The sequence below is a fragment of the Schistocerca cancellata genome, chromosome 2 (assembly GCF_023864275.1).
Source record: "Schistocerca cancellata isolate TAMUIC-IGC-003103 chromosome 2, iqSchCanc2.1, whole genome shotgun sequence".
Taxonomy (NCBI): domain Eukaryota; kingdom Metazoa; phylum Arthropoda; class Insecta; order Orthoptera; family Acrididae; genus Schistocerca; species Schistocerca cancellata.
Window position 1 is genome coordinate 781649171 of NC_064627.1, and position 25439 is coordinate 781674609.

Sequence of the window (25439 nt, forward strand, 5' to 3'; positions counted from 1 at the left end):
AGCCAGTCTATTGTTTTCAACATATGATCCATGAATAATATGAACAACAGTGGAGACAGGTTGCAGCCTTGTCTTACCCCTGAAACTACTCTGAACCATGAACTCAATTTACCGTCAACTCTAACTGCTGCCTGACTATCCATGTAAAGACATTTAATTGCTTGCAAACGTTTGCCTCGTATTCCATAATCTTGTAGAACAGACAATAACTTCCTCCTAGGAACCCGGTCATATGCCTTTTGTAGATTTATAAAGCATAGATACAATTCCCTGTTCCACTCATAACACTTCTCCATTATTTGCCGTAAGCTAAAGATCTGGTCCTGACAACTTCTAAGAGGCCTAAACCCACACTGATTTTCATCCAATTGGTCCTCAACTAATACTCGCACTTTCCTTTCAATGATACCTGAGAAGATTTTACCCACAACGCTGATTAAAGAGATACCTCTGTAGTTGTTACAATCTTTTCTGTTTCCATGTTTAAAGATTGGTGTGATTACTGCTTTTGTCCAGTCTGATGAAACCTGTCCCGACTTCCAGGCCATTTCAATTATCCTGTGTAGCCATTTAAGACCTGACATTCCACTGTATTTGATGAGTTCCAACTTAATTTCATTCACCCCAGCCGCTTTATTGCACTGCAATCTACTGACCATTTTTTCCACTTCCTCAAATGTGATCCTATTTCCATCATCATTCCTATCCCATTCTACCTCGAAATCTGAAACTTTACTGATCGCATTTTCACCTACATTGAGCAACTCCTCAAAATATTCCCTCCATCTTCCCAAGGCATCCACAGGATTCACCAGCAGTTTTCCTGACCTGTCCAAAATACTTGTTATTTCCTTCTTACCTCCCTTTCGAAGACTGCTAATTACACTCCAGAATGGTTTTCCAGCAGCTTGACCCATAGTCTCCAACCTGTTTCCAAAGTCTTCCCACGATTTCTTCTTGGATGCTGCAATTATCTGTTTGGCTTTGTTTCTTTCTTCAACATAACTTTCTCTGTCTACCTGGGTTCTGGTATGTAGCCATTTTTGATACGCCTTCTTTTTCCTTTTACAGGCTGCCTTGACTGTATCATTCCACCAAGCTGTTTGCTTCTTCCTACTTTTACACACTACTGTTCCAAGACATTCTTTAGCCACTTCTAGTACTGTGTCCCTGTACCTTGTCCATTCCTTTTCCAATGACTGTAATTGGCTACATTCAACTAACTGGTACCTTTCTGAGATCGCTGTTAAGTACTTGTGCCTGATTTCCTTATCCTGAAGTTTCTCCACTCTTATCCTCCTACATATGGACCTGACCTCCTGCACTTTTGGCCTCACAATCCCAATTTCACTGCAGATTAAATAATCATCAGTGTCATCAAAGAATCCCCTGAATACACGTGTGTCCCTCACAGCCTTCCTGAATTCCTGATCTGTTATTATATAGTCAATGACAGATCTGGTTCCCCTGCCTTCCCAAGTATACCGGTGAATGTTCTTATGTTTAAAAAAGGAGTTTGTGATTACTAAGCCCATACTGGCACAGAAATCCATGAGTTGTTTCCCGTTCCTGTTGGCCTCCATATCCTCTCCAAATTTACCCATAACCTTTTCATACCCTTCTGTTCGATTTCCAATCCTGGCGTTAAAATCACCCATGAGCAGAACACTGTCCTTGTCCTTTACTCTAACAACTACATCACTGAGTGCCTCATAAAAACTATCCATCTTATCTTGATCTGTCCCTTCACAATGCGAATATACTGACACAATCCTAATTTTCTTGCTAGACACTGTCAAATCTATCCACATCAGTTGTTCATTTACATACCTTATTGCAACTACTCTGGGTTCCATTTCTTTCCTGATGTAAAGCCCTACACCCCATTGTGCTATTCCTGCTTTGACTCCTGACAGGTAGACCTTGTATTCTCCCACTTCCTCTTCTTTCTCACCCCTTACCCGAATGTCACTAACAGCTAAAACGTCCAGCCCCATCTTACTTGCAGCCTCTGCCAGCTCTACCTTCTTCCCAGAGTAGCCCCCATTGATATTAATAGCTCCCCATATCATTACCATTTGTTTGTCAAGTCGTATCTTAGGAGTCCCTGGTTTGTCAGTTAGAGGTGGGACTGTGTCACCTCCAAAGGTCCGAGGCATTTTGCTCTGATTGTTGCCAGCATCATATTTAAAGTACCAGGGAAGCAGGTTGCTAGCCTTACTTGCCCCGAGTCCCATTGGGTTTTACCCCTAACGGCTGAGGGACTAACTGGTGGATTTGGTAGTCTTTGCCGTATGAGCACAAAGGTGACCACGACTCAGAATATGTCCGAGATGCCCAGCCTTATTCCAAAGTAATTGGTATCCCGACTCTCGGGACCACTTACTTGGCCACTCATACGTTGCCCGTGGTTCATGAACTAGGACATGACTACAGGAACCCACACCATTTATATTTTTATGAAAAAATATTTATTTATTCATCAATATTCATGTTGTCCCCTTCAAAGTAATCCCCCTCAGATACAACACACTTGTGCCAATGCTTCTTCCAATCCTGAAAGCACGACCACTTTTTGATACTTGATTACTTCCAGAGATGCAGTTTTTATTTCCTCAATCAATGAAAATCTTCATCTTCTCATAGGTGTCTTCAGTTTTGGGAACCAAAAAAAAGTTGCAAGGGGCCAAATCCTGTGAATATGGTGGCTGAGGCATGATTGTTGTGTTGTTTCTGGCTCAAAAATCTCTCACAAGCAACGGTGAATGAGCAGGTGCATTGTCGTGATGCAAAAGTCATGATTTGTTTTTCCACAATTCCAAACATTTTATGTATATTGCTTCTCAAAAATGGTGTATAACATCAAGGTAATACTTGTTATTGACTGTATGACATTAAGGAAAAAATTCATGATGCACACTATGCCACAGTAATTGAAACAAAACAGTGGGCAAAACTTTGACATCTGATCGAATGAGGCGTGCTTGTTTTGGTGTTGGCTCTCTGGGATTGGGCTTTGATTTCAATGTCATAATCATAAACCCATGTTTTGTTACCAGTTATGGCCCTTTTGAGCAAATCAGAATCATCACTGATATTCAAGAGCTCCTGAGTGATGCTCATGTGACAGTTCTTCTGTTCAAAATTGAGAAACTTTGGAACATGCTGACACACATCTCATGCCCAAAACATCAAAAAACAACTGCATGACATGAGCCGATTGATATTCCAACATCCTCAGCAATTTCTCTTATGGTAATCTGATGATTTTCCAAAACAATTTTCTTCACAGTTTTGATGTTATCATCTGTTGTTGATGTGCTGGGGCATCCAGAGCAAGGTTCATCATTGGCATCTTCTCGGCCATCTTGGAAGAACTTGTATCAATTGTAAACATCTTTCTTACTTAGAGCACACTCACCATATGCCACTGTCAACATGTCAAATGTTTTTGAGCACTTGATTCCCTTTTTCACAAAAAATTTGATGGAAATTCCTTGCTCCAAACCTACCATATTTACTCGAATCTAAGCCACACTTTTTTTCCGGTTTTTGTAATCCAAAAAGCCACCTGTGGCTTAGAATCGACTGCAAAGCAAGCAGAAGTTCTGAAAAATGTTGGTAGGTGCCGCCACAACTAACTTCTGCCGTTGAATATATGTAGCGACACAGGCATGCTTTGTAGGCACGAAGATAAATACTGGCACCAAAACCTCTGCGTCAGTAAATAAATTAAAAAAAAAAAAAGGTGGAAGACGAGCCTTTTTTCTCCGCCCCGAGTTTCGACCACTGCATTTTTATATATTATCCAACAAAGTAAATACAAATTCCGTATTGTTCATCATTGAATGTAGCAGAATTTCAATGTACTACGAAAATCTGACTGGCAAGACTGTTTGCGATGTTTGTCAATATGGCCAACTCTACTTTCTGAATTTTTTCCTACCTGTGAGAAGAAATGGTTGCTAATAGGAACCTGATGAAATGTGAATCACACGCAGTATTCTCTTCACCATGAGAATAATACAAATATCAACATTTTGCCATGTATTCTTTCGTGTTTGCTGCTATCTCATTTAAATCCTGTTTGCCTAATAAACTACAAAACTAGAGTGAGACAACAGCAAACACGGAAGAATATACGTATCATGTCATATTCATATTATACTTATGCCTAATAGTGATACAGTCAGAAATGAAGCACGACAACTGACTAGATTTTTAATTCTAAGATGACTCTAATTTCTGTGCAGAATTTGATGTACTCAAAAAGCAGCCGCAAAGATGTTCAAATGGAGAAACATTTTCGCCTAACTCTCGTTCAGAACATGTTCTATCATATGCAGTTTATTATTTGGTTCTTGTTGTTCATTATCAAAGAAAGCAGCAGTGTAAGTAACAACAAATAGCAGTCTCTTGCCATTGTTTCGCTAATGAGACGATTCCTCTCTTTTTTTTAATTGTAAGCGGCAGTAGCGCGCACAAAAGCAAGCCATGCCACGAGCGGCGACAGGCCGTAAACACGCACTATCAGAATGCGACAAACAATGCATTACACAGTACAGTAATGCATTTTCTGCTTAGAGTGACGTAAACACCTATAACAAAGAAAACGGCACTTATCAGATCAAAGCAAAATAAGCAATCGATTCAAACCAGACGAAGCATGTGAAAAAGGAAGGGTACCCGTATAAATACAGATGGAGCGCCTCTCACCATGAATCTTGAGCCCACTCCTGAACCTTTCTTTTGTTTCCATCATTGCTTCTGTGATGTACAGATTGAACAGTAGGGGTGAAAGACTGCATACATATCTTCCACCTTTTCTAATCTGAGCACTTCATTCTTGTTCTTCCATTCTTATTGTTCCCTCATGGTTCTTGAACATTGTGTATGATACCCATTTTTCCCTGTAGCTTATTTCTATTTTTATCAGAATTTCAAACATCTTGCATTATTTTACACCATCAAATGATTTTCCAGGTTGACAGCTCCTATAACATGCCTTGTTTGTTCTTAAATCTTGCTTCCATTATCAATCACAATGTCAGAATTCCTGGTGCCCTTGCCTTTTCTAAAGCTAAACTGATCGTCATCTAAGAGATCCTCAATTTTCTTTTTCATTCTTTTGTATACTATAATTGTCAGTAACTTGGATGCATGAGCCATTAAACTGATTGTGTGATAGTTCTCAAACTTATCTGCTCTTGCAATCTTCAAGATTAATAGTTCTCCAAAACTCTGATAGTATGCCTCCAGAGTCATGGGTTCTACACACAAGCTTGAATGTTACTTTGCTGCCACTACCTTGAAAGATGTCAGAAATTCTGAAGGAATGATATCCATCCTTCCTGTCTTATTTGATCACAAGTCTTCCAAAGTTGTATCAAACATTAACTCTAATATTGAACTCCCCCTCCCCCCCCCCCCCCCCCCCCCCCACCCGAAGTCTCCCATATCAACACCTATTTCTTCCACAATAATGTCATTAGATAAGTCTTTCCACCTGTAGAGTCCTTTAGTGTACTCATTCCATATACACAGTCTACCCTCTGCACTTAGAGGTGAATTCCCATCCTTGTTGATTTCATTCCTAGGTGATTTATATTTATGTAGTCCTGAATTTCCCTGAATATTTTTGTGCTTCCTTCAACTGTCAATTAGTTGAAGTATTTCTTCTGTTACCCAATGTTTATTTGCAGCCTTCTTCCATGTACCTACGTTAATCTCTCCAACTTCTGTAATCACCCTTTTTAGAGATGTCGATTCTTTTTCAACTGAACTGCCTACAATGGCATTCTTTATTGCACTCTCTATAGCCTCAGAGAACTTCAAAAGCATCTCACCATTCCTCAGTACTTCAGTATCCCACTTCTTTACACATTTGTTCCCCAAGGTCATGCTCATGTCTAAAAAGGAGAAAGAGTGGCATGAATATACATTCATTGAGATTAAACTGCTCAATAGAAATTGTCTCATCCATGTATCATATAATAGATCTAAATTTGGGCCTCTCTAGCTTTGAATCTGCACTCTCAAACCTCAAATCTCTGTATGAACATGTAATTGTAACTGGAGATATCAAACACAAATTGTCTAAACAGCTCTTCATTTGTGTCAAAATATGAGGACATACTTTCCCACTCAAACCTTACACTGATTCCACTTTGGCCTATTCGTCATATAGTAGACATTTGTACATTTATCAATATATTCGCAACCAGAGCTCCAACTACAGTAATTCGCAGCAATCATATTTCTGCACTGGCTTGTCTGTTCCTGATGTACTAATCATGACTTATTCATTACAATGCCCAAAGATCAAACTGCAAGTGGTGACTTTTAGAGATTTTATGCACATGAATATGTCTGAGCTTACAGCTGACTCCTATGACAATTCTTGGCAGATAATGGCAGGAAATAACTTGACATAAATAATAAAGTATCCAACTTCACTAAGAGGCTAAATAATTTACATGGCAAACATGCTCCTCTAAAAATAGTAAGGGTAAGAAGAAAACCTGCACCATGCCTTGCAGACCACCTCAAACACCTTATGTGTGTCAGAGATGCAGCACACAGAACATACAAATGGGTTCTGATAATCATCTCATCTACAAGTAACTACTCAGTCAAGTTAATCAATCTGTGAGAAATGCCAAGCTCAGGTAAGCCCTCTCACTAGCTGAGCACTTTCATAGGCTTGCTATCCTGTGGCAAAAACTATGAGATCTAGGAATAGGTGGACCCAAAACTGCAGCTGAACCTCCAGTTCCTACTGAGGATATAAATGAGTATTTCACCAAGCCAATATCTTTACTTGACCAATGCACAAGTGCACAGACCAACCATACTCTTAAAGCATCAATGTTTGGTACAGTAAGCCCAAACACAGTGTAGAAGTCAATTTAACAAATTTGTTCGGCAACTGCAGGGAACAATAATATAACAGTGCAATTGATCAATCTTCTCATCAATCCTCTACTGGCCAAAATAATGAATATTTTCCAACATTCTCTGACCTCCAGCTTCTTTCCAATAGCCTGGAAGCAGAGACTCATAAAACTACTATCCTAGAAGAAACTAATATCCAATAAGAAACTACCAAACAGCCCTCTGACTACAGACCTATTTGCATTCTACTAGCTTTACCCAAGGCTCTAGAGTACATAATTCATGAACAGTTTATTTATTAATTATTTAACATCAAATACCAGTCCGGTTTTCAGCAAAACTGCAGCATGACGATGACTGTTGAACTGAAACTAGCTATGGATAAACAACAGGTGACTATTATGCACTTTTTGAATTTCTTTAAGCTTTCTAGACTGTTAACTCTAACATTGTACTTGCTAAACTCGTAAGTCAAAATATTTTCATTATTCAAATTGTTGTTATTCTAGCTTGGATTTTCCATTGTTTGAAACCAAGAAGAAACTGAGAAAAGAAATTAAATTTCAAGTTTGCTGATAATATTGCAATTCTGACAGAGGTGGCAAAAGAATTGTAAGATCATCTGAAACTGAGAGAGACCTACTAAAAGTAATATATGAGTTTTACTATGAATGTAACATAAAAAAGGATGATGCCAGAAGTAAAGAGAATATGAAATTTAGACTATTAAAAGGATGAAAATCTTTCCTGTCTTTCCTGAAAAAGATAAATTTTATATGTTGAATATAAATTAATCATTAGGAAATTGTTTCTGAAAATATTTATCTGTATTGTAACCTAATAGTGCAGTGAAACATGGATGATGAATAGTATATGGAAATGGAGGATAGAAAAATGTGATGCTACAGAAGAAAGCTGAAGATCAGATCCTTGGATTGAGCAACTAAGGAAGAGATACTACATGAAATTGTCAAGAAAAGAACTTTATGGCTGACAGGAAACTTCCTGATGCATCAGAGAATAGTTAATTTGGAAATGGAGGGAAGTGCAGAATGTAAGAATTACAGAGCAAGACCACACCTAGACAGTAAGCAGACTCAAATGTATGTAGGGTGCAGTAGCAGATATGAAAGCACTTGCCCAAGATATATTAGCGTGGATAGTTTTTGGGATGAACACAACAACGACAACAACATTTATGTGTTCTCAGATTTATACATTTTAATTTCAGACTGGTGTTTTTCATTCGTACTAAGGCTTCTGGAAGGCAATTTGATATCACTATCTGGGCAGGCAGGTTAAGGACATCAAGCCAAAATCCATTTTGTAAAATGACTGACACCTATGCTTCATATAATATCTTCTATGTGGTTCAGTTGTTGAATAAAACAATGATGGTAAAATTTTAAATAAATGAGTTGAGAGCGTCCATATTCAAAATAAAATCAATGTACATTTATTTTTACACTGATAACCATATTAACCTGCTTTCAGTTTACATTTTTCATTAATCTTCACAAAATTAGATCAGCAACCTGTATAAACCCCAGGGAATCTAAACAATTAACAATCATTTCTCCAACAGTATTGCGGTGATCTGGCAACATCTGGTTGAATATGATTATGCCTTGACTGAGTGTAAAGTTTGATGCTGAATGACTATATACAAACAGGGTGGTCCATTGATCATGACTGGGTCAAATATCTCACGAAATAAGCGTCAAACAAAAAAACTACAAAGAACGAAACTTGTCTAGCTTGAAGGGGGAAACCAGATGGCGCTATGGTTGCCCCGATAGATGGCACTGCCATAGGTCAAACAGATAGCAACTGCATTTTTTTAAAGATAGGAAACCCCATTTTTATTACATATTCGTGTAGTACATAAACAAATATGAATGTTTTAGTTGGACCACTTTTTTCCCTTTGTGATAGATATCGCTGTAATAGTCATAAACATATGGCTCACAATTTTAGACGAACAGTTGGTAACAGGTAGGTTTTTTAAATTAAAATACAGACCATAGGTACGTTTTAACATTTTATTTCAGTTGTTCCAATTTGATACATCTACCTTTGTGAACTTATCATTTCTGAGAATGCATGCTGTTACAGTGTGATTACCTGTAAATACCATATTAATGCAATAAATGCTCAAAATGATGTCCGTCAACCTCAGTGCATTTGGCAATACGTGTAACAACATTCCACTCAACAGCGAGTAGTTCGCCTTCTGTAATGTTCGCACATGCATTGACAATGCGCTGACGCATGTTGTCAGGCATTGTCGGTGGATCACGATAGCAAATATCCTTCAACTTTCCCCACAGAAAGAAATCCAGGGACGTCAAATCTGGTGAACATGCGGGCCATGGTACAGTGCTTCAATGACCAATCCACCTGTCATGAAATATGCTATTCAATACCGCTTCAACCGCATGCGAGCTATGTGCCAGACATCCATCATGTTGGAAGTACATTGCCATTCTGTCATGTAGTGAAAAATCTTGTAGTAACATTGGTAGAACATTATGTAGGAAATCAGCATACATTGCACATTTAGATTGCCATCAATAAAATGGGGGCCAATTATCGTTCCTCCCATAATGCCGCACCATACATTAACCCACCAAGATCACTGATGTTCCACTTGTTGCAGCCATCGTGGATTTTCCGTTTCCCCAATAGTGCATATTATGCTGCTTTACCTTACCACTGTTGGTGAATGACACTTCCTTGCTAAATAGAACGCGTGCAAAAAATCTGTCATCGTCCCGTAATTTCTCTTGTGCCCAGTGGCAGAATTGTACACAACATTCAACGTCATTGCCATGCAATTCCTGGTGCATAGAAATATGGTATGGTTGCAATTGATGTTGATGTAGCATTCTCAACACCAACGTTTTTGAGATTCCCGATTTTCGCGCAATTTGTCTGCTACTGATGTGCGGATTAGCCGTGACAGCAGCTAAAACACCTACTTGGGCATCGTCATTTGTTGCAGGTCGTGATTGACATTTCACATGTGGTTGAACACTTCCTGTTTCCTTATATAACATAACTATCTGGCGAATGGTCTGGACACTTGGATGATATCATCCAGGATACCGAGCAGCATACATAGCACACACCTGTTGGGCATTTTGATCACCATAGCCATACATCAACACTATATCGACCTTTTCCACAATTGGTAAACGGTCCATTTTAAAACAGGTAATGTATCACGAAGCAAATAACGTCTGCACTGGCGGAATGTTACATGATACCACGTATTTATACGTTTGTGACTATTACAGCACCATCTATCACAAAACAAAAAAGTGGTCCAAGTGGTCTTTACGTACTACATGAATATGTAATTAAAAATGGGGGTTCCTATTTTTAAAAATGCAGTTGATATCTGTTTGACCTATGGCAGTGCCATCTAGCGGGCCAACCATAGTGCCATCTGGTTTCCCCCTTCAAGCTAGACGAGATTTGTTCTTTGTAGTTTTTCCATTTGATGCTTATTTCGTGAGATATTTGGCCTGGTCAGTATCAATGGACCACCCTGTATACACACTGAAGCACCAAATAAACAGTTATAGGCATTCATATTCAAATACAGAGATATGTAAATAGGCAGAATATGGCACTGCAATCGGCAACGCCTATAGAAGACAACAAGTGTCTGGTGCAGTTGTTACATTAGCTACTGCTGCTACAATGGCAGGTCATCAAGATTTAAATGAGTTTGAATGTGGTGTTACAGCCAGTGCAAGAGCAATGGGACACAGCATCTCTGAGGTAACAATGAAGTGGGGATTTTCCCATAATACCATTTCACAAGTGTACTGTGAATATGAGGAATCCAGTAAAACATCATATCTCTGATGTCACCGCAGCCAGAAAAAGGTCCTGCAAGAATGGGACCAATGACAACTGAAGAGAGCTGTTCAACATGACAGAAGTGTAACCCTTTGGCAAATTGCTGCATATTTCAATGCTGGGCCATCAACAAGTGTCAGCCTGCAAATCATTCAATGAAACATCATTGATACCGGCTTTCGGAGTTGAAGGCCCACTCATGTACCCTCGATGACTGCAAGATACCAAGCTTTACATCTTTCCTGGGGCCGTCAACACCAACATTGGATGGTTGATGACTGGAAACATGTTGCCTGGTTGGACGAGTCTTGTTTCAAATTGTATCGAGCAGCTGGACGTGTATGAGTATGGAGACATCATGAATCCATGGACCCTGTATATCAATAGGGGACTGTTCAAGTTGGTGGAGGCTCTGTAATGGTGTGTGGGGTGCACAGTTGGAGTGATATGGGATCCCTGGTACATCTAGATATGACTCTGACATGTGACACGTAAGCAAGCATCCTTTCTGATCACCTGCATCTATTCATGTACATTCCAACAGACTTGGGCAATTCCAACAGGACCATGCAACACCCCACATGTCCAGAATTGCTACAGAGTGGTTCTAGGAACACTCTTCTGAGTTTAAATGTTTCCATTGGCTATCAAACTCCCCATTATTGAGCATTTTTGGACATACCTTGCAATATGCTGTTCAGAAGAGATTTCCACACCCTTGTACTCTTACAGATTTATGGACAAGCTTGCAGGATTAATGGTGTCAGTTCCCTCCAGCACTACTTCAGAATTAGTTGAGTCCATGCCACGTCATGTTGCGGCACTTCTGCGTGCTCGTGGGGGCCCTACATGATATTAGGCAGGTGTACCAGTTTCTTTGTCTCTTCAGTGTATATCCTCATAAGATGAACTAAGAGTCTCTATCAATTTAATTCATTTTACTATTGTCTGTCTGAATTTTACCCAAAACCAGTGTCTCACCTGACCACAGTAACCACAGGAATTTGTGACCGTGTGCTGGTGAACCATCTTACATTTCTGCTAACAGATTTTCTAACTTGTCCTTATGCCTCCTATTCATGCATAGGACATGAAAAGTATATCATCTTCTTCTTACTGCTACTACTGGAATAGAACTAATACTATAATTTGCATCCACACCTCGTGTTTACTCCCTTGACTTGAAACATAGTTTTCTCAAAATATTTGGTTCACAGTTACTTTCTAAAATGCCTTCATCAATAAACATAAAAAAGTGGATATATTATTTTTACATTACCTTTAGAACGAAGAACTCCTGCTGGATTGGGTGCATTTTTTCTAAGCTTAATTCGAAAGTCAACAGGAATATCCTTTGCTCCAGGTGGCTTATAATTCTGAAAATGTGGTGTGTTAGATCATAAGAAACATGTAACGGATGTCACAAAAGTTTGTAAATATATACAGTATTGAGCTAATAAATTAAACTCTACAAGTTACTGTAGAATACAAAGCACTGGGTAGATTCTAGATACCATTATTTGTCTCCATTTTTCATGCTCCACTTAGAAATGGAGTGAGAGATGACAATCTGTATGGTTCCATATACAATACTTCTTATCACCTTATTCTTATCAGTCTTTCACAAGACATACAGTTCTGCAGAAAAGTCTTACTGTTTTGTTCTACATACCACATTTTGGTAATGTTTTCATTTTTTTGTAGTTAGTACATTAACAACATTTTACCTGACTTCTGTAACATTTTAGGCCAAGTATTGGTTACTTAAATAGAGCATCTGATCAGATATTGAATAGTGTATTAACTGTCATCGTGGAACAGGTTCTTTACTATCATTTCCACACTCATTTGTCAGCATATAACACTTGTGATACCTATATCTACACAATATCATAATATTTGGCTTATATTCTTGTGATTAGCCATGATTACAACCACTTTTGAAAAAATGCAAATATTCAAAAGTAACAGGTTATGAAGCAATTTCAATATGAGTTGTGCTAAACTCATTTGATTTGCAAAACTGCTGATACTAGATTTCCATTTGGGTTTTTATGCTTCTAAAGTAATACCCAAAACTTCGAAAGTCACTTGCAGAGAAATACAAACATACAAATGTAACTTTATTTAAAGAATTCCCACTACTGCTACTAGAGCCATTTTCATTGTACTGTTAAACACAAGATCTATAATTCACACTTTTGTAATTAATTAACATCAATTCAATCTAGAATTAGTTCTTGAAAAGCATCAGTATCTGTTCAGTTTTTATCATAGATATTGTCTTCCATTTCACCTGCATAAGGAGATTGAAATGTAATTGCTTATTTAAGTTCAGAATAAGTCCACTTTGTTTCATACTCAGAAGCTAAAAAGCAGAAGTTGTTTGGGCGTTAAAGATGGAAGATGTACTTTGGTAGTACACTTTTATGTCAAAGTGTTGCCTCTTGGGAAATTTTTTATCATCTAAAGCTGACATGAACTCGCTGACTGAATAAACAAAAGTCTTCATGGGAATTAGACAATCAGTGGTTTTCTCTAGGAAATGACAGACCCATTTTATATAGAAACTACACATTGGAAAGTCTGAACCTGGAGCAGACAACTACACAGTTTCCATGCCAACCAGCACAAGTCTCAAGATAAGTATATGCTAATGCTCAGCTTTCTCACAATACATGGCTATCACAGAGTTACAATCACATCATGAGTGAAATGTGCAGACCAACTTCCAGTTGAGAAACAGGGAGATGTTTGATCTTGCAAACATAAAAAATCTTTTGCCATAATCGAGTTTTTATTTATTTATTTAGAAAACATTACCATTACAATAACACTGTTTCCACTAATCACATTTCCATTTTTAAGCGTGCTTGCAAGATAAAAAATATTTTTTACCAGAAGATCCAACCTATGTTGCTGCATTTGAATTGTCACTCTAGTTGTTTGAGAATATTATGAGACAATACTGTTGGTACTATTTTGGAAACCTGTTTGCACTGTGTAGCTGTCTCAGAGAATATTAGGCATATTAAAGCCATGTGACCCATTGTCTCAAAAACAATCAATCAAAAAGTTAGGGTCATGGGAAAAAGTACAAAAAACATAAAACAGATGGAAAAAAGGACTGGCTCAGAACTGTGGAGACAATAACTGGGGATCAGAAACAACATAATTACTAAAGTAGCAGTTTATTCCCTTATGATGTATTATGTCTCTTGTCCTATGTTCCCACTGCTCATTTTCTGTGGCAGATGTGAGAATTTAGAAACTACAGTAGTCCTCAATTTTCCCCAGTGTATGCTTTTATTAATGGTTTCTTAATTTAGTTATGGCAAGTTTTTTCGCAGTTCTATCATTCCCAGTTGCACAAATTTACAGATTGCTCTGTCTTGCTGCAGAATATACACACCTACAATAACTCACTAGTTTGTCTGTTTTTCCAAACTCTATAGCACCTACAGGTGTGCATCATAATGAAATCAAACCACATACACTCATGGTTAAATGGAATGATGTACTTCTTATTACCACTACTATTTGTCTGTGGCGGTCTTGGAAACTGACATAGGGCCGGGAGAGCGGTGTGCTGACCACAGGCCCCTCCATATCAGCATCCAGTGCTCAGGATGACACGTCGGCTGGTCAGTACCATTAGGCCTTCATGGTCTGTTCAGGAGGAGTTTAGTTTAGTATTTGTCTGTAGGCTGCTAAATGTCTACAATGAGACTGGACATTGTCGGGGTATGAACTGACAATACAGGTTTGGAGAGTCGAATGAGTGATTTCATCAGAGGACAGGTATCTGTTAATTAAATTTATAAGGTATTGTTGTCATACAGGTCAGTAAAATCATGAGTTTTATGTAAAGACTGACTTTTGATGACTATTTATACTTTTGACTTGATGAGTACCCATCATTGCCCTGGTATATATTTATTTCAGTTCTATTAATCCATCTCCTCCTTCCACCTCTCTCTGACTTCTTTGCCCCCCCCCCCCCCTCTTCTCTACATCTCCTCATTTTTCCTTTCTATGTCCATCTCCTCTTCCCCTGCTACCTATCCATCTCCTCCTCTCCTTCCCTCATATCTCCAGAACTATATGTCTTAGAATGATATAAGGTTGTACGTATATTCAGCAGCATATGTGGATATTGTGTTCTAAATGTGTTTCATATATAGTTAATAGCAAAGAATCAATAAATGTAAACATCATGACATCATGTCTTTCATGACAGTTTTATTGCATGAACAGCAAAAATGTAGTAAGTAATAAACTTTTTTCTTTCATTATTTTGTGAGGGTTATCAGTGACAAAAGTTCTTATAGGTTTGAAATTATGTGTAAAATTTTTTGCAGGTCACTAAGTGCTCTCATTCTGAAATACTGGATAGTGCACATAGCAGCTATAAATAGTATGGAAATGTGGTTTAAAGACAATGACAATTGTATAAGCACTGTATTAATTACTTTGAATCATATCATGTAGTACATACAAACCAAGGAAAGAATTTTCACAAATACAATAAAGTTCAAAAGTCTAAGAGTAAATTTTTTTGATAATTCACATAATATTCATCAAATCAATAAGTATCTTGTGCTAAACACTTTGTGAAGTAGCCTAAGTTCTTCCCCAGGATCCAAGCCATCTCCTTGCCAAATTTTATCAGAATTGGTTCAGTAGGTTAGTAATAATAAATTTAAACGTCATGCAAGATGCACCAGTTTTTCAAGCACCTCAATGTTTATGACATCATATATCCTTAACTAAGAGTAATATATAGATAATTTTGCAGGTGAATTCAGTTGTATATGTGAACACTGAGCAAATTGTATCACAGTACACTTAGTAATAAAGAAGTAATAAATTAAAATGCCATGTCTGATGCGAAACTATAGTAAGTGACAAACTTTCACCCTTTCATCATCATGTGAGTGGGAGAAAAAGTTTCTTAAAGGTTTGAAAATACATGTAAAGTTTGTTGCAACTCACTACATGCTCTTTTCTCAAATACTGGATTAATAAAATCTGAGTTATTGGGGTGTTGTGGCCTACATTAAACCCTATCTTCTTTCCTTTAAGTGACCTGTGAAAACCCCTTGAAAATTCATCCAGTAACATTGTTTTTGATAGTAGCGTGTTCAAACACAGGTAGACAGACACAATGGTTATACAGATTTATTATTAGTATAGATGGCATAATCTATATTAGAGTTTGAGGAATCTCAAATTATTATGGTCAAATTGAATTTGTCAGGTTTAATTAATATTTTCACTGTGGTGTGCTTCAGTAATGACAATAAAAGTTATTGTCAAGAAATCTTAGGAAGTTTACTACAGAGTTTCATAAGTGCAAATGATTTATTCATACTTTCAGTCAATTAATTTGAAAGGACTAATACGCTCATTTCTCTGCACAAAGGGCAGGATTGTCCTTCCTGAAGTGAATGTGTGTGAGTTTCAGCTGAAAGGAATTAGTGTTTTCAAAAGAAAAAAAATAGTGTAACTTAATTACAGAACTATTCTTATTTCAGATTTTCCCCGTTCACACAATATATAATTTTGGTCGATGTATTTTTGCTTAGGCACAAAGACATTATTATGGCAAATGCTGTATGCAGATGTGAGCCATGTCACAAGTTTATGAATCCAATGACCATTTGATAAACTGCAATAGTGAATGCTGGTAGGGAGTTTACAGTGTCCTGGAAATAATGCAACAGACCTCATACGCGGCACACAGTATATATGTTAACTTTAATTACTGCTCCTTACATTAGAAGATTGACATGTTTCAGAGTGTTTCCATAAGTTATTATGTCTTCATATAAAAAATACATAATAACTCAAAGAAAAAAATGTTTGTTATTTAACACTGGTAATAAACACATGTGGCATTTTTGTGTCTTACAGAAGAATTTTATGCCACCAATCTACTCAGGATGTATAGGCATTTTGGTGTGGCAGATTTCCCTGTTAACAGAACACACAATTACAATTATGCTGTGAGTTCTAGTCACAAAAATAGGAAGGAGGTCTGAGAAAAGTTTAATTACTTACCCATGTTCTGTTTGTCAAAGCTTTTCCTGTCTCAGGATCATACACCATTTTCTCTGTTAACCAGTAACCAAGTCCCATAACAAAAGCTCCCTCTACTTGACCAATGTCAATCTCAGGACTCAAACTTTCACCTGCATCCTCTGTCAAATCAACTCGAAGTATCTGGAAGTCCCATAAAATAATATTAGAACTTAACCACTCTTCTCTAAGGAACCTTAAATAAGCACTCATTTCAAAAATAAATTTGGAGAAAAATGAGATGAAAAGATAACAAAGCATTCAAACAAACCAGAGTCAAAATCAGTGTAAATACAATTTGCATCAGCAAGACACTTGGCAGTCTTGCAAAATATCAGAAGTTTGTACAATGGTATTAAATTCTCAAACTTTTATTAATGTATCCATTATATGTCATGCATGCAGCCACACAAACCCCATTACTTCAACTGATTTTTCAATAGTAAACTTTTCAGCCATCTATTTTGTGAGCTGACAGACTGATGCGTGACATATGAGAGCTGTGGTTGTGGCCACAGAATACACAAGGGCCACAGATGTTGTTCAGTGACAAAGATGATTGCATGAACTGAATCTATGGCTAGACACTTAATCCATGTGGGATATTAACGCATCAATAGAAGCTGCACGGTAGCAACGTCTTTCCAAGATAATCCAAGATAGTGACAGATTCCATGTTTTGTCAAGATGTTTTCCACAGTTCATCTCATTGACACCCAAGCAAGGATGCAGTGTCTAATCACACATCCAGTCCATAGAAGAATCATTGCTACTGATACCAAGATTGTTGCTAATGAGTAACATATCTCGCTGTTGTGTATTCTGTGGGTTCAAATGGAGCAACACAGCTTTTGTCTTTAAAATCCCAGATACAACGACTGTAGTTTCAGTCTGTCAGGTCAGTCAGAAGACGGCTGAAAAGTTTACAGCAGAAATATCATTTTATGAAACGGAGTTTCTGCGACTGCATGTCCAAAACCTAACAGATCACTCTTACACTGCAAAAATGTGAAGATGAACATTTCACAAATGTAGTTCCCCAAAAATGCACACATAATACCACTGTTTGAAGATTTGAGCAAACAAACTCAAATGTATTATTTCAATAGAAAGAAGGCACGAGATAAAACGCTGGTTTAAAGAAGCCTAGCATTAAGAGTAGTAATGATCGATTACACAGGCGAACAAAAAATTTTTTTAAAAACATTTTTTTTACTTTGATAACTGATCTTTATAGATTTTTATGAGCTGAATCCAAATGTAGCCTTAGTTTTTTGTATCACCGATAGTTTTTGTGCAATATGCTTTTTATTATATAGTATAAAAATCCTATGCTATACGGTAAACGGGGAAATTAAGGAAACACTTTGCTACAAGATAAGCATGGTTTGTATTTACAGTAAGCTACTGAAAACATTGATATGTGTTAGTAGAGGTTTCACTTGTCAGCTGGAATTGGTTTGTATTTTCTTTCTCTTTTTTCCTTGAAGCTTCTTGTGTAGCTTTTTCTGTGATGAGTCGCTTGCTGAACTTCTCAGTGAAGTGACCAACAGTAGTCTCCCATCATGTTGGTGTTCCAGCAGCCTTGGTAGCATTTTTCCATCACTTTAATGTCCTGGAGAAAACGCTCTCCTTGCTCCTCACTAACACCTCCCATATTGTCCAGGAAGTAATCAAGGTGATTGTTCAAAAAGTGAACTTCCAGGCTCATTAAACATCCTAAAGTTTTAAACATCTTTAACATTGTAGCTATAATAGAAACACATTCTGCACCTTTTTGATGTCCTAAGAACTTTGTAATAACTTGCTTGAATGATACCCATGCTTCTTTCTCATTTAAAGTCATTGTGGATTCAAAGTTAAGAAGCTTAGCTTCTGAAAGGTGTGGAAACTTTTGGCAGAGATACTTAAAACATGGTCCACCTTTAGGTAAAGCCTTTACAAACTGTTACATTAGGCCTAACTTTATATGTGGAGGTAGTAGGAGTATGTTTTTAGGATCTACAAGGTTTTTGCTTAGAATATTCTTCTTACCAGGTTTTAAAAATTCCCTCACAGGCCAGTTCTTTCTCCACCAATGTTGATCCCTAGCCCTACTGCCCCATTCACACAAGAAACATGGAAATTTGGTAAAGCCACCTTGCTGACCAAGGAGCATGCATGTTACTTTTAGATCCCCACATATCATCCAACCATGAGCAGAATAGCCTATTTTATTTAGCACTATTTCTAGGTTTTCATACCTTTATTTCATATGTACAGAATGTCCAACAGGTATAGATGCATACATGTTACCATTGTGTAATAAAACAGCCTTTAAATTAGTTTTGAGCAAATCAATAAACAGCCTCCAGTCTTCCTTTTTATATTCAATACCAAACTCATTCATCAGACTGGGAATGTCTGAGTAGTACACTAAATCATCTTCTTGTTGAAAGCACTTGGAAAATTGCTGCTCTCTCTTTCTATACATGTATACACTGGTTCCAACTGCCAATACATTCTTTTCTTTTAATCTAGAGCCAAGCAATTAAGCTTTTTCTTTTGTTAAGCCCAGATCCCTAACCAAATCGTTAAGCTTGGTCTGAGTAAACAATTTGGGCTACAATATGGGCTCTAGACTTTCTGTATTACAATGGAATTCATCATCATCTGGTTCACCTAAATCACATTGTACATCAGAAAATACTTCTGTGGGAATAGAATTTAAATCATCTGGTGGTTCAGGAACCAGCAAATCTACACCATGCCCTACTGGTTGGATCGTGGATGGAAGGTTAGGGTACCTTATTACCTTCTTGTTTTTCGAATTATGACCAGTAATATCAGCACTGCAAAAGTAGCAACCATCTGAATGATTTATTGGCTCCCTCCATATCAAAGGAACAGCAAATCTAATGGCTTTCTTCTTCTTTTTGGACCATTTCCTCAGATCTCCAACACACACATAACATACCTTATGCGGCACCCGAGATTTATCTTGATCACCAAGTTTAGGTACATGATATGATAGATAAACCTTTTTCACAAAGCTGTAATGTTTCTTTGGTGTTTTTTAATCACTAATTCACCACAAATATAACAAAAACTGTCAGCAGAGTATTTACAACCACAATTAGACATTGTACAGAAAAAGGGAAAGTGAGGTTAGGTTGACAGTAAAAAAAGCACCATCTGTTAACACAAAAATAGAATCAACCTTTTTTTTTGACAGCAAATGTTTTTCAGCTGTGCTACCAACATCACCTACATTCATTACACCTCCTTTTTAAATTATTTTAGCTGTTTAAAAGCTGTTAAATTCTTTAAAAATCGCTTAATTTAATAAATTTAACTGTAAAATGTGAAGAAATGGTGGGTGGTACAGTTCGGGATTTCCCACCCCAAAAAACATAAGAATAAGCTATTTTCAGCAAAAAAGTTTTTCCATCGTTGGCCTGTGTTATCGGACCATTGTGACCAAACAAATATTTCATTGTCAGGCAGCCACTTGTAACTGAGGCAAAACAAGCCATTGCTATCATTTTTATTCAATGCTCCATGATGATGATGTGAAACATAGCCTCAAATAGAATTCCCTGCATGTACAGTAATATAACTAATGAAATCTCTGGTGCCTTCTTCAGATAAGTAGGAGCCAATGTTTGGTACCTGGGATAATTAGATAACCTGTAAATCTCATTATATGTATAACATTAGCACATAAGGTAATATAGAATGTGTGATGAATGATCCAAGGAAATTAGTGACAGTCACATTGATTTCCTATGATCATATGGATGGATGAATTAGAAATTAGGACTTTTTTATCCACAAAAGACCATGTATCACTTATGTGTTCAGCACACAAGTAGAGGTAGTGTGATCAATAAGTGTTTCTTGAGGTTTCTAGCAGTATTGCTGAATTCCTAATGAGTGTGAGACCATACTGACAAGATCAGAATATATGAGAGCATGCCAAATTTGAAGAATTCTCCCAAACACAAAGCATCCTCTGCTTCAGCATGACAATGCCACCAGATCACACACAACTGATTGGGCGCTAATGACCATAGAAGTTTTGCGCCCTAAAACCACAAACAAAAAAAAAAAAACACACACACAACTGATACAATGTCTACAAAATCCTACTCCTTGGATTCACTGTCTTCAATCATCCTCCATTCAGTCCCAACATGGTCCCATACAATTTTCATCTGTTTCCATAACTTAAAGGTGATAGCACTTCAGTGCTGCAAGGACTTACATTCGTTTTTTTGCTATATGAATGAGATAGTATTTTATGATCATAATGATAACATATGATCACTATATGAGTGCTTAGAGAGTTTTGGCACTGTAATCAACAGTGATAAGTGTCTTATTGCTAGAAAGAAAGTGCATTCTCTAAGTATGCTTTCTCTCATGCAAGTGTTTGCCCCCTGCCTAATAAGGTGAAAGTTACTCGGCAGATGCCATTACCAACTGCACTCAAAGGTCTCTGCAAATTAATTAGGATGTTAAACTACTGCAGGAGACATTTACATAATTTGGCTGTGATACAGGAACTGCTCAACAGAGTGCTCACTGGAAACAGCATGCCTGGCAGTAGAAAAGTTCCATGGGCAAGGAAAGCAGAGCTTGTGTTTCATGCTCTAAAGATGGCACTACCTAAGCTACTTTTTGGGACATGTGGCAGAACTGAACATGATTAACAGGGCTGATATTGCAAATGATCAAGAAACAATGCTTTCTTTCATCACATTATTGCTAACTGCGAATCAATGGCATTACAGTTGAAACATTTACCTATGTAGGGCACACATCAAGGAATTTGGTGCAGTACAGTTGGTGGGAGGCAATGGCTATCATTCCTATGCAATGGAGGCACAAGTTTTTCAATATCTACCATAACCTTGCACACCCTGCCATCAGAACTCCTGGCAAGCTTGTTGCTGCAAAAGTCATTTTGCCTGGTATACAGAAGAATTGTTGCACCTGGTATACAGAAGAATTATTGGGCATGTGACTGCAAGAGTTTCCAATGCAGCAAAATAACTAGACATGTTTTCGTGCTGGTGCATTGCTTCCCGACACATATAGTGAGGTTCACTCACATTCACATTGACATCGCTGTGCCTCTGCAATGCTCATGGGTGTACCGATATTTAATTACGATGATTGCTCATTTTACTACGTGGCTAGAAGCAGTACCTGTTCCCAACACAGCAGCAGAGTCGGTGGCCTGAGCCATGGTGCAATCTTGGTTCACGAGGTTCAGCATCCTACAATCACGACTGACAGACAACAACAATTTGGAAAACAGCTTTTCAAGGAATTACACCAACTCTGTGGAAGCAGACACATTCACACTACTAACCACCATCCTGCAATCAATGGGATGGTAGAGAGTATTCATCTCCATTGAAAGGCCCATTGCACCTTAAAGGCAGCATTAACATAACATGTGGGGATCTAGTTTGATGCATTATCCTCAGAGCTGTTGGGACTTTGCACTACAGTTGATGAGGATATACACTGTTCATCTGCACAGATGATATATGGCTAGCAGTTACAGGTGCTGGGCGATTTCTTCTCACCTGCACTATTTTCTCCACTGACTCAGGAAGATTCCACACCCTTCATCATGTGTCAACTGTGTTCACATGTGTGCCACCTCATGCCACTTAACGTGGTCAGGCATGGCAACAGAAGGAGTATCATTCATAAAGATTTATAAAATTGTGCATTTTTCTGGCTCTGGGATGATGTCATCTGACCTCTCTGACCTCCATTCTCTCCGTCCTATTTGGGTCCATTTCAAGGTGTGATGAGAGGAGGAATCATGTTCATCATTGAGAAAAATGGCAGGCAGGCAGCATATCAATTGAACCCTTAAAACCAGCATATATAGATGATGCAGCACCCATAACCATTAACGTTCCACTTCTGCCTGCATTTAATTCGCAGGAACTGACAACAGATGCCTCAATACCATTGTAGGATTTACAGGATCCAATACCAAAGGTCCTGTCACATTGCAGGTCACCTCTAATCTGCACACATTCCATCAGGCAAGTAAGACTCAAATTTCTGCTCATTAGACAGGCTCCTGCTTTCACAACAGAGCTTGGTCAGAGAACTGACTATATCAGATGAATCAAACATTCTACCTGATTCCATGTGTCAGCCCCTGCCACATGTGTACAAATGACTCTGAGTGGTGTCATACAGATTTCGTATCTACTCGCTATTTGCTCCATGGTGTGTAGCAATGAGAAAAGGGCCAGCCTCAGCAGGCAGCCACTACACAGTGCCCCAAAATTTCCCACTGGAGATAAGAAGCAACTTTAGGTATGCACCCATTCATGTCATCACTTCTTCACACCCAGACCTGCAGATCTGTCATACAGGAGGGTTGGGGTTAACGTGATGACTCTAATAAACACCAAATCGACACCAATACAAGAATGAACATTTTATGATTGACTCATCTTTGATATCTGGAATATATAACTATCTTCGTTTCCTTGTTATTTGGTCTTGCTGTTGAGTACATTGAAAGTGAGTGATGTGATTAGTTTTCATTTTGTGAGGTTGTATTTAAAGGAAATAAATTTGTATTATACGTTACTCACTGTTTAAATTGGGGACAGGTGCAAACTACCCTGTAAGAGTGTCACAGTGAAGAAAAGTTATAGGCTTGAATTTTGATATGCATTGCAACTATAAAATTTGGCAGGAAGGAATCCAAGCCAACACATTTCCTTACTGTGATTATACAAATCTCCAATAATAATAATAATAACCCTCTGGGAAACTTTACACTGAAGTGAAGACATACATAGGAACACTAAACATCAGCATACTAAATGGAGCAGGAAAACTACATGAATTAAAAAGATGCTAACTGAACAATAGGTCCTGATTTTGGCAATACAAGAGACTAAAATAACAGAAGACAATACTATAGGCTTCGGTAACACCAGAATGTGGAATACCAAAACAGGCAGTAAAATAGGCAAAGGAGCTCTGCTTTTAGAAATGGCCTTTTCAGTCAATAAGAGGATCCTCCAATCAGTAAGACAACTGAAACCAGTAAGCACTGGTGACAATGCTGAGGCTGACAATGATCAAATGTGCTAATATGCCTTACATGGCAATCAACATACATGCAGCAGTAAACCAAGATAACAAAAGAGACAAAGAAGGAATTGATATGTACTGTGATTAAATACAGAAAACTAAACTAAACTCCAGCCAAACAGACCTTGTAAGAGCCACTGGTACCAACTGACCACTCTGTTATCCTCAGCCCATAAGCACCACTGGTTGCAGATATGTAGAAGCATGTGGTTGACACACTGCACCCTGGCCAGTGTCAGTTTAAAGACCAGAGCCACTACTCCTCAATCAAATAGCTCTTCAATGAGCCTCACAATGGCTGAGTGCAACTTGCTTACCAACAGCACTCAGAAGAATGGACAGTCATCCATCTGAGTGCTAATCAAGCTTGACAGTACTTAACTTCCACAATGTGATGGAAATTGGTGTTACCACTGTGGCAAGGCCATTGACGAGCTAAAGATCATGAGAAATGTCACTGAAAATAGATTCAGAGGAATGATATGACAATACCTAGCACATAGATTTGCTAACAGAAGTGGCCAGAGATTGGTTGAGCTCTGCTAGCAACACAATATGATGATAATGCCAACTCACTTCAAGAAAGAAATGCCAACTCACTTCAAGAAAGATATCAAGAAAACCAAGACGTAGAAGGCACCTGCCAAATCCTTACGAGAATACCAAGTCAACCATGTAGCGTTTACACAAGAACCACAGAGAAATCATGAATGCACAAATCAGAAGAGGGGCTAACTTAGACTCCTATCTTACCTCACAAGAATCACAGACACCAGATAGAATGAACAGGTAGACTATGCTGATACCAAAGTTTAATATGATGAAATTAAGATCTTCAAGGATCAAAGATAAATGGGAGGAAGAACAGTTACAACATGTGAAGAATTCAAAGCAAAGATAATCAGTAAAATGAAAGAGAAAATTCCTCTAATCAGAAAGAAGAGACCTCTATGATTGAATGACACATGCAATAAGCCATTGAGAACAGGAAAATAGCATACAACAAATGGAACAGTGACAAAACAGAAGTTAAACTGACAACCTACATAGAGGCAAGAAAGCAAATGACAAGACATCAGAAGAATCAAAAGAGAATTTGAAAAGGACCAGTTAAAAGAAAAAGAGAACACAGGAGACTTTTATAAAAGATTTAAGACCAGAATCATCAGATACCAACCACAAAATCTTTGTGTCAGAAAAATGTATGGAGAACTGACACTGAATAACAAAGAGAAATGTGAGACACTGCAATGAATTATTGAATTGTCCTGAAATGGTTGAGAGATTCTCAAGGAGCCAAGATATCAAGAGAAGTGATAAGTCAAAAGCACCAGGCAAGCTGAAGATCAAGAGACAAATCATAAAATTGAAGAATAGCAGAATAACAGGGGAAGATGACATCGTAGTTGAAGTGCTGAAGAAATCTGCGTCGAATAACCAAATAACAATTATAATACAAAACAGCAGAC

The 25439-nt window shown here is 37.9% G+C and overlaps 1 protein-coding gene across 1 annotated transcript in view; it reads right to left on the reverse strand.

Annotated features, from left to right (window-relative positions):
* The window catches only part of LOC126162632 (uncharacterized), a 321328-nt gene that overhangs the window by 20562 nt on the left and 275327 nt on the right, over positions 1-25439 (reverse strand). The window contains exons 23-24 of the mRNA XM_049919260.1: positions 16828-16989; positions 12044-12140 (exon numbers count right to left, since the gene is read on the reverse strand). Of these exons, the coding sequence (XP_049775217.1) occupies positions 12044-12140; positions 16828-16989 (259 nt within the window). The remainder of the gene's footprint in view (positions 1-12043; positions 12141-16827; positions 16990-25439) is intronic.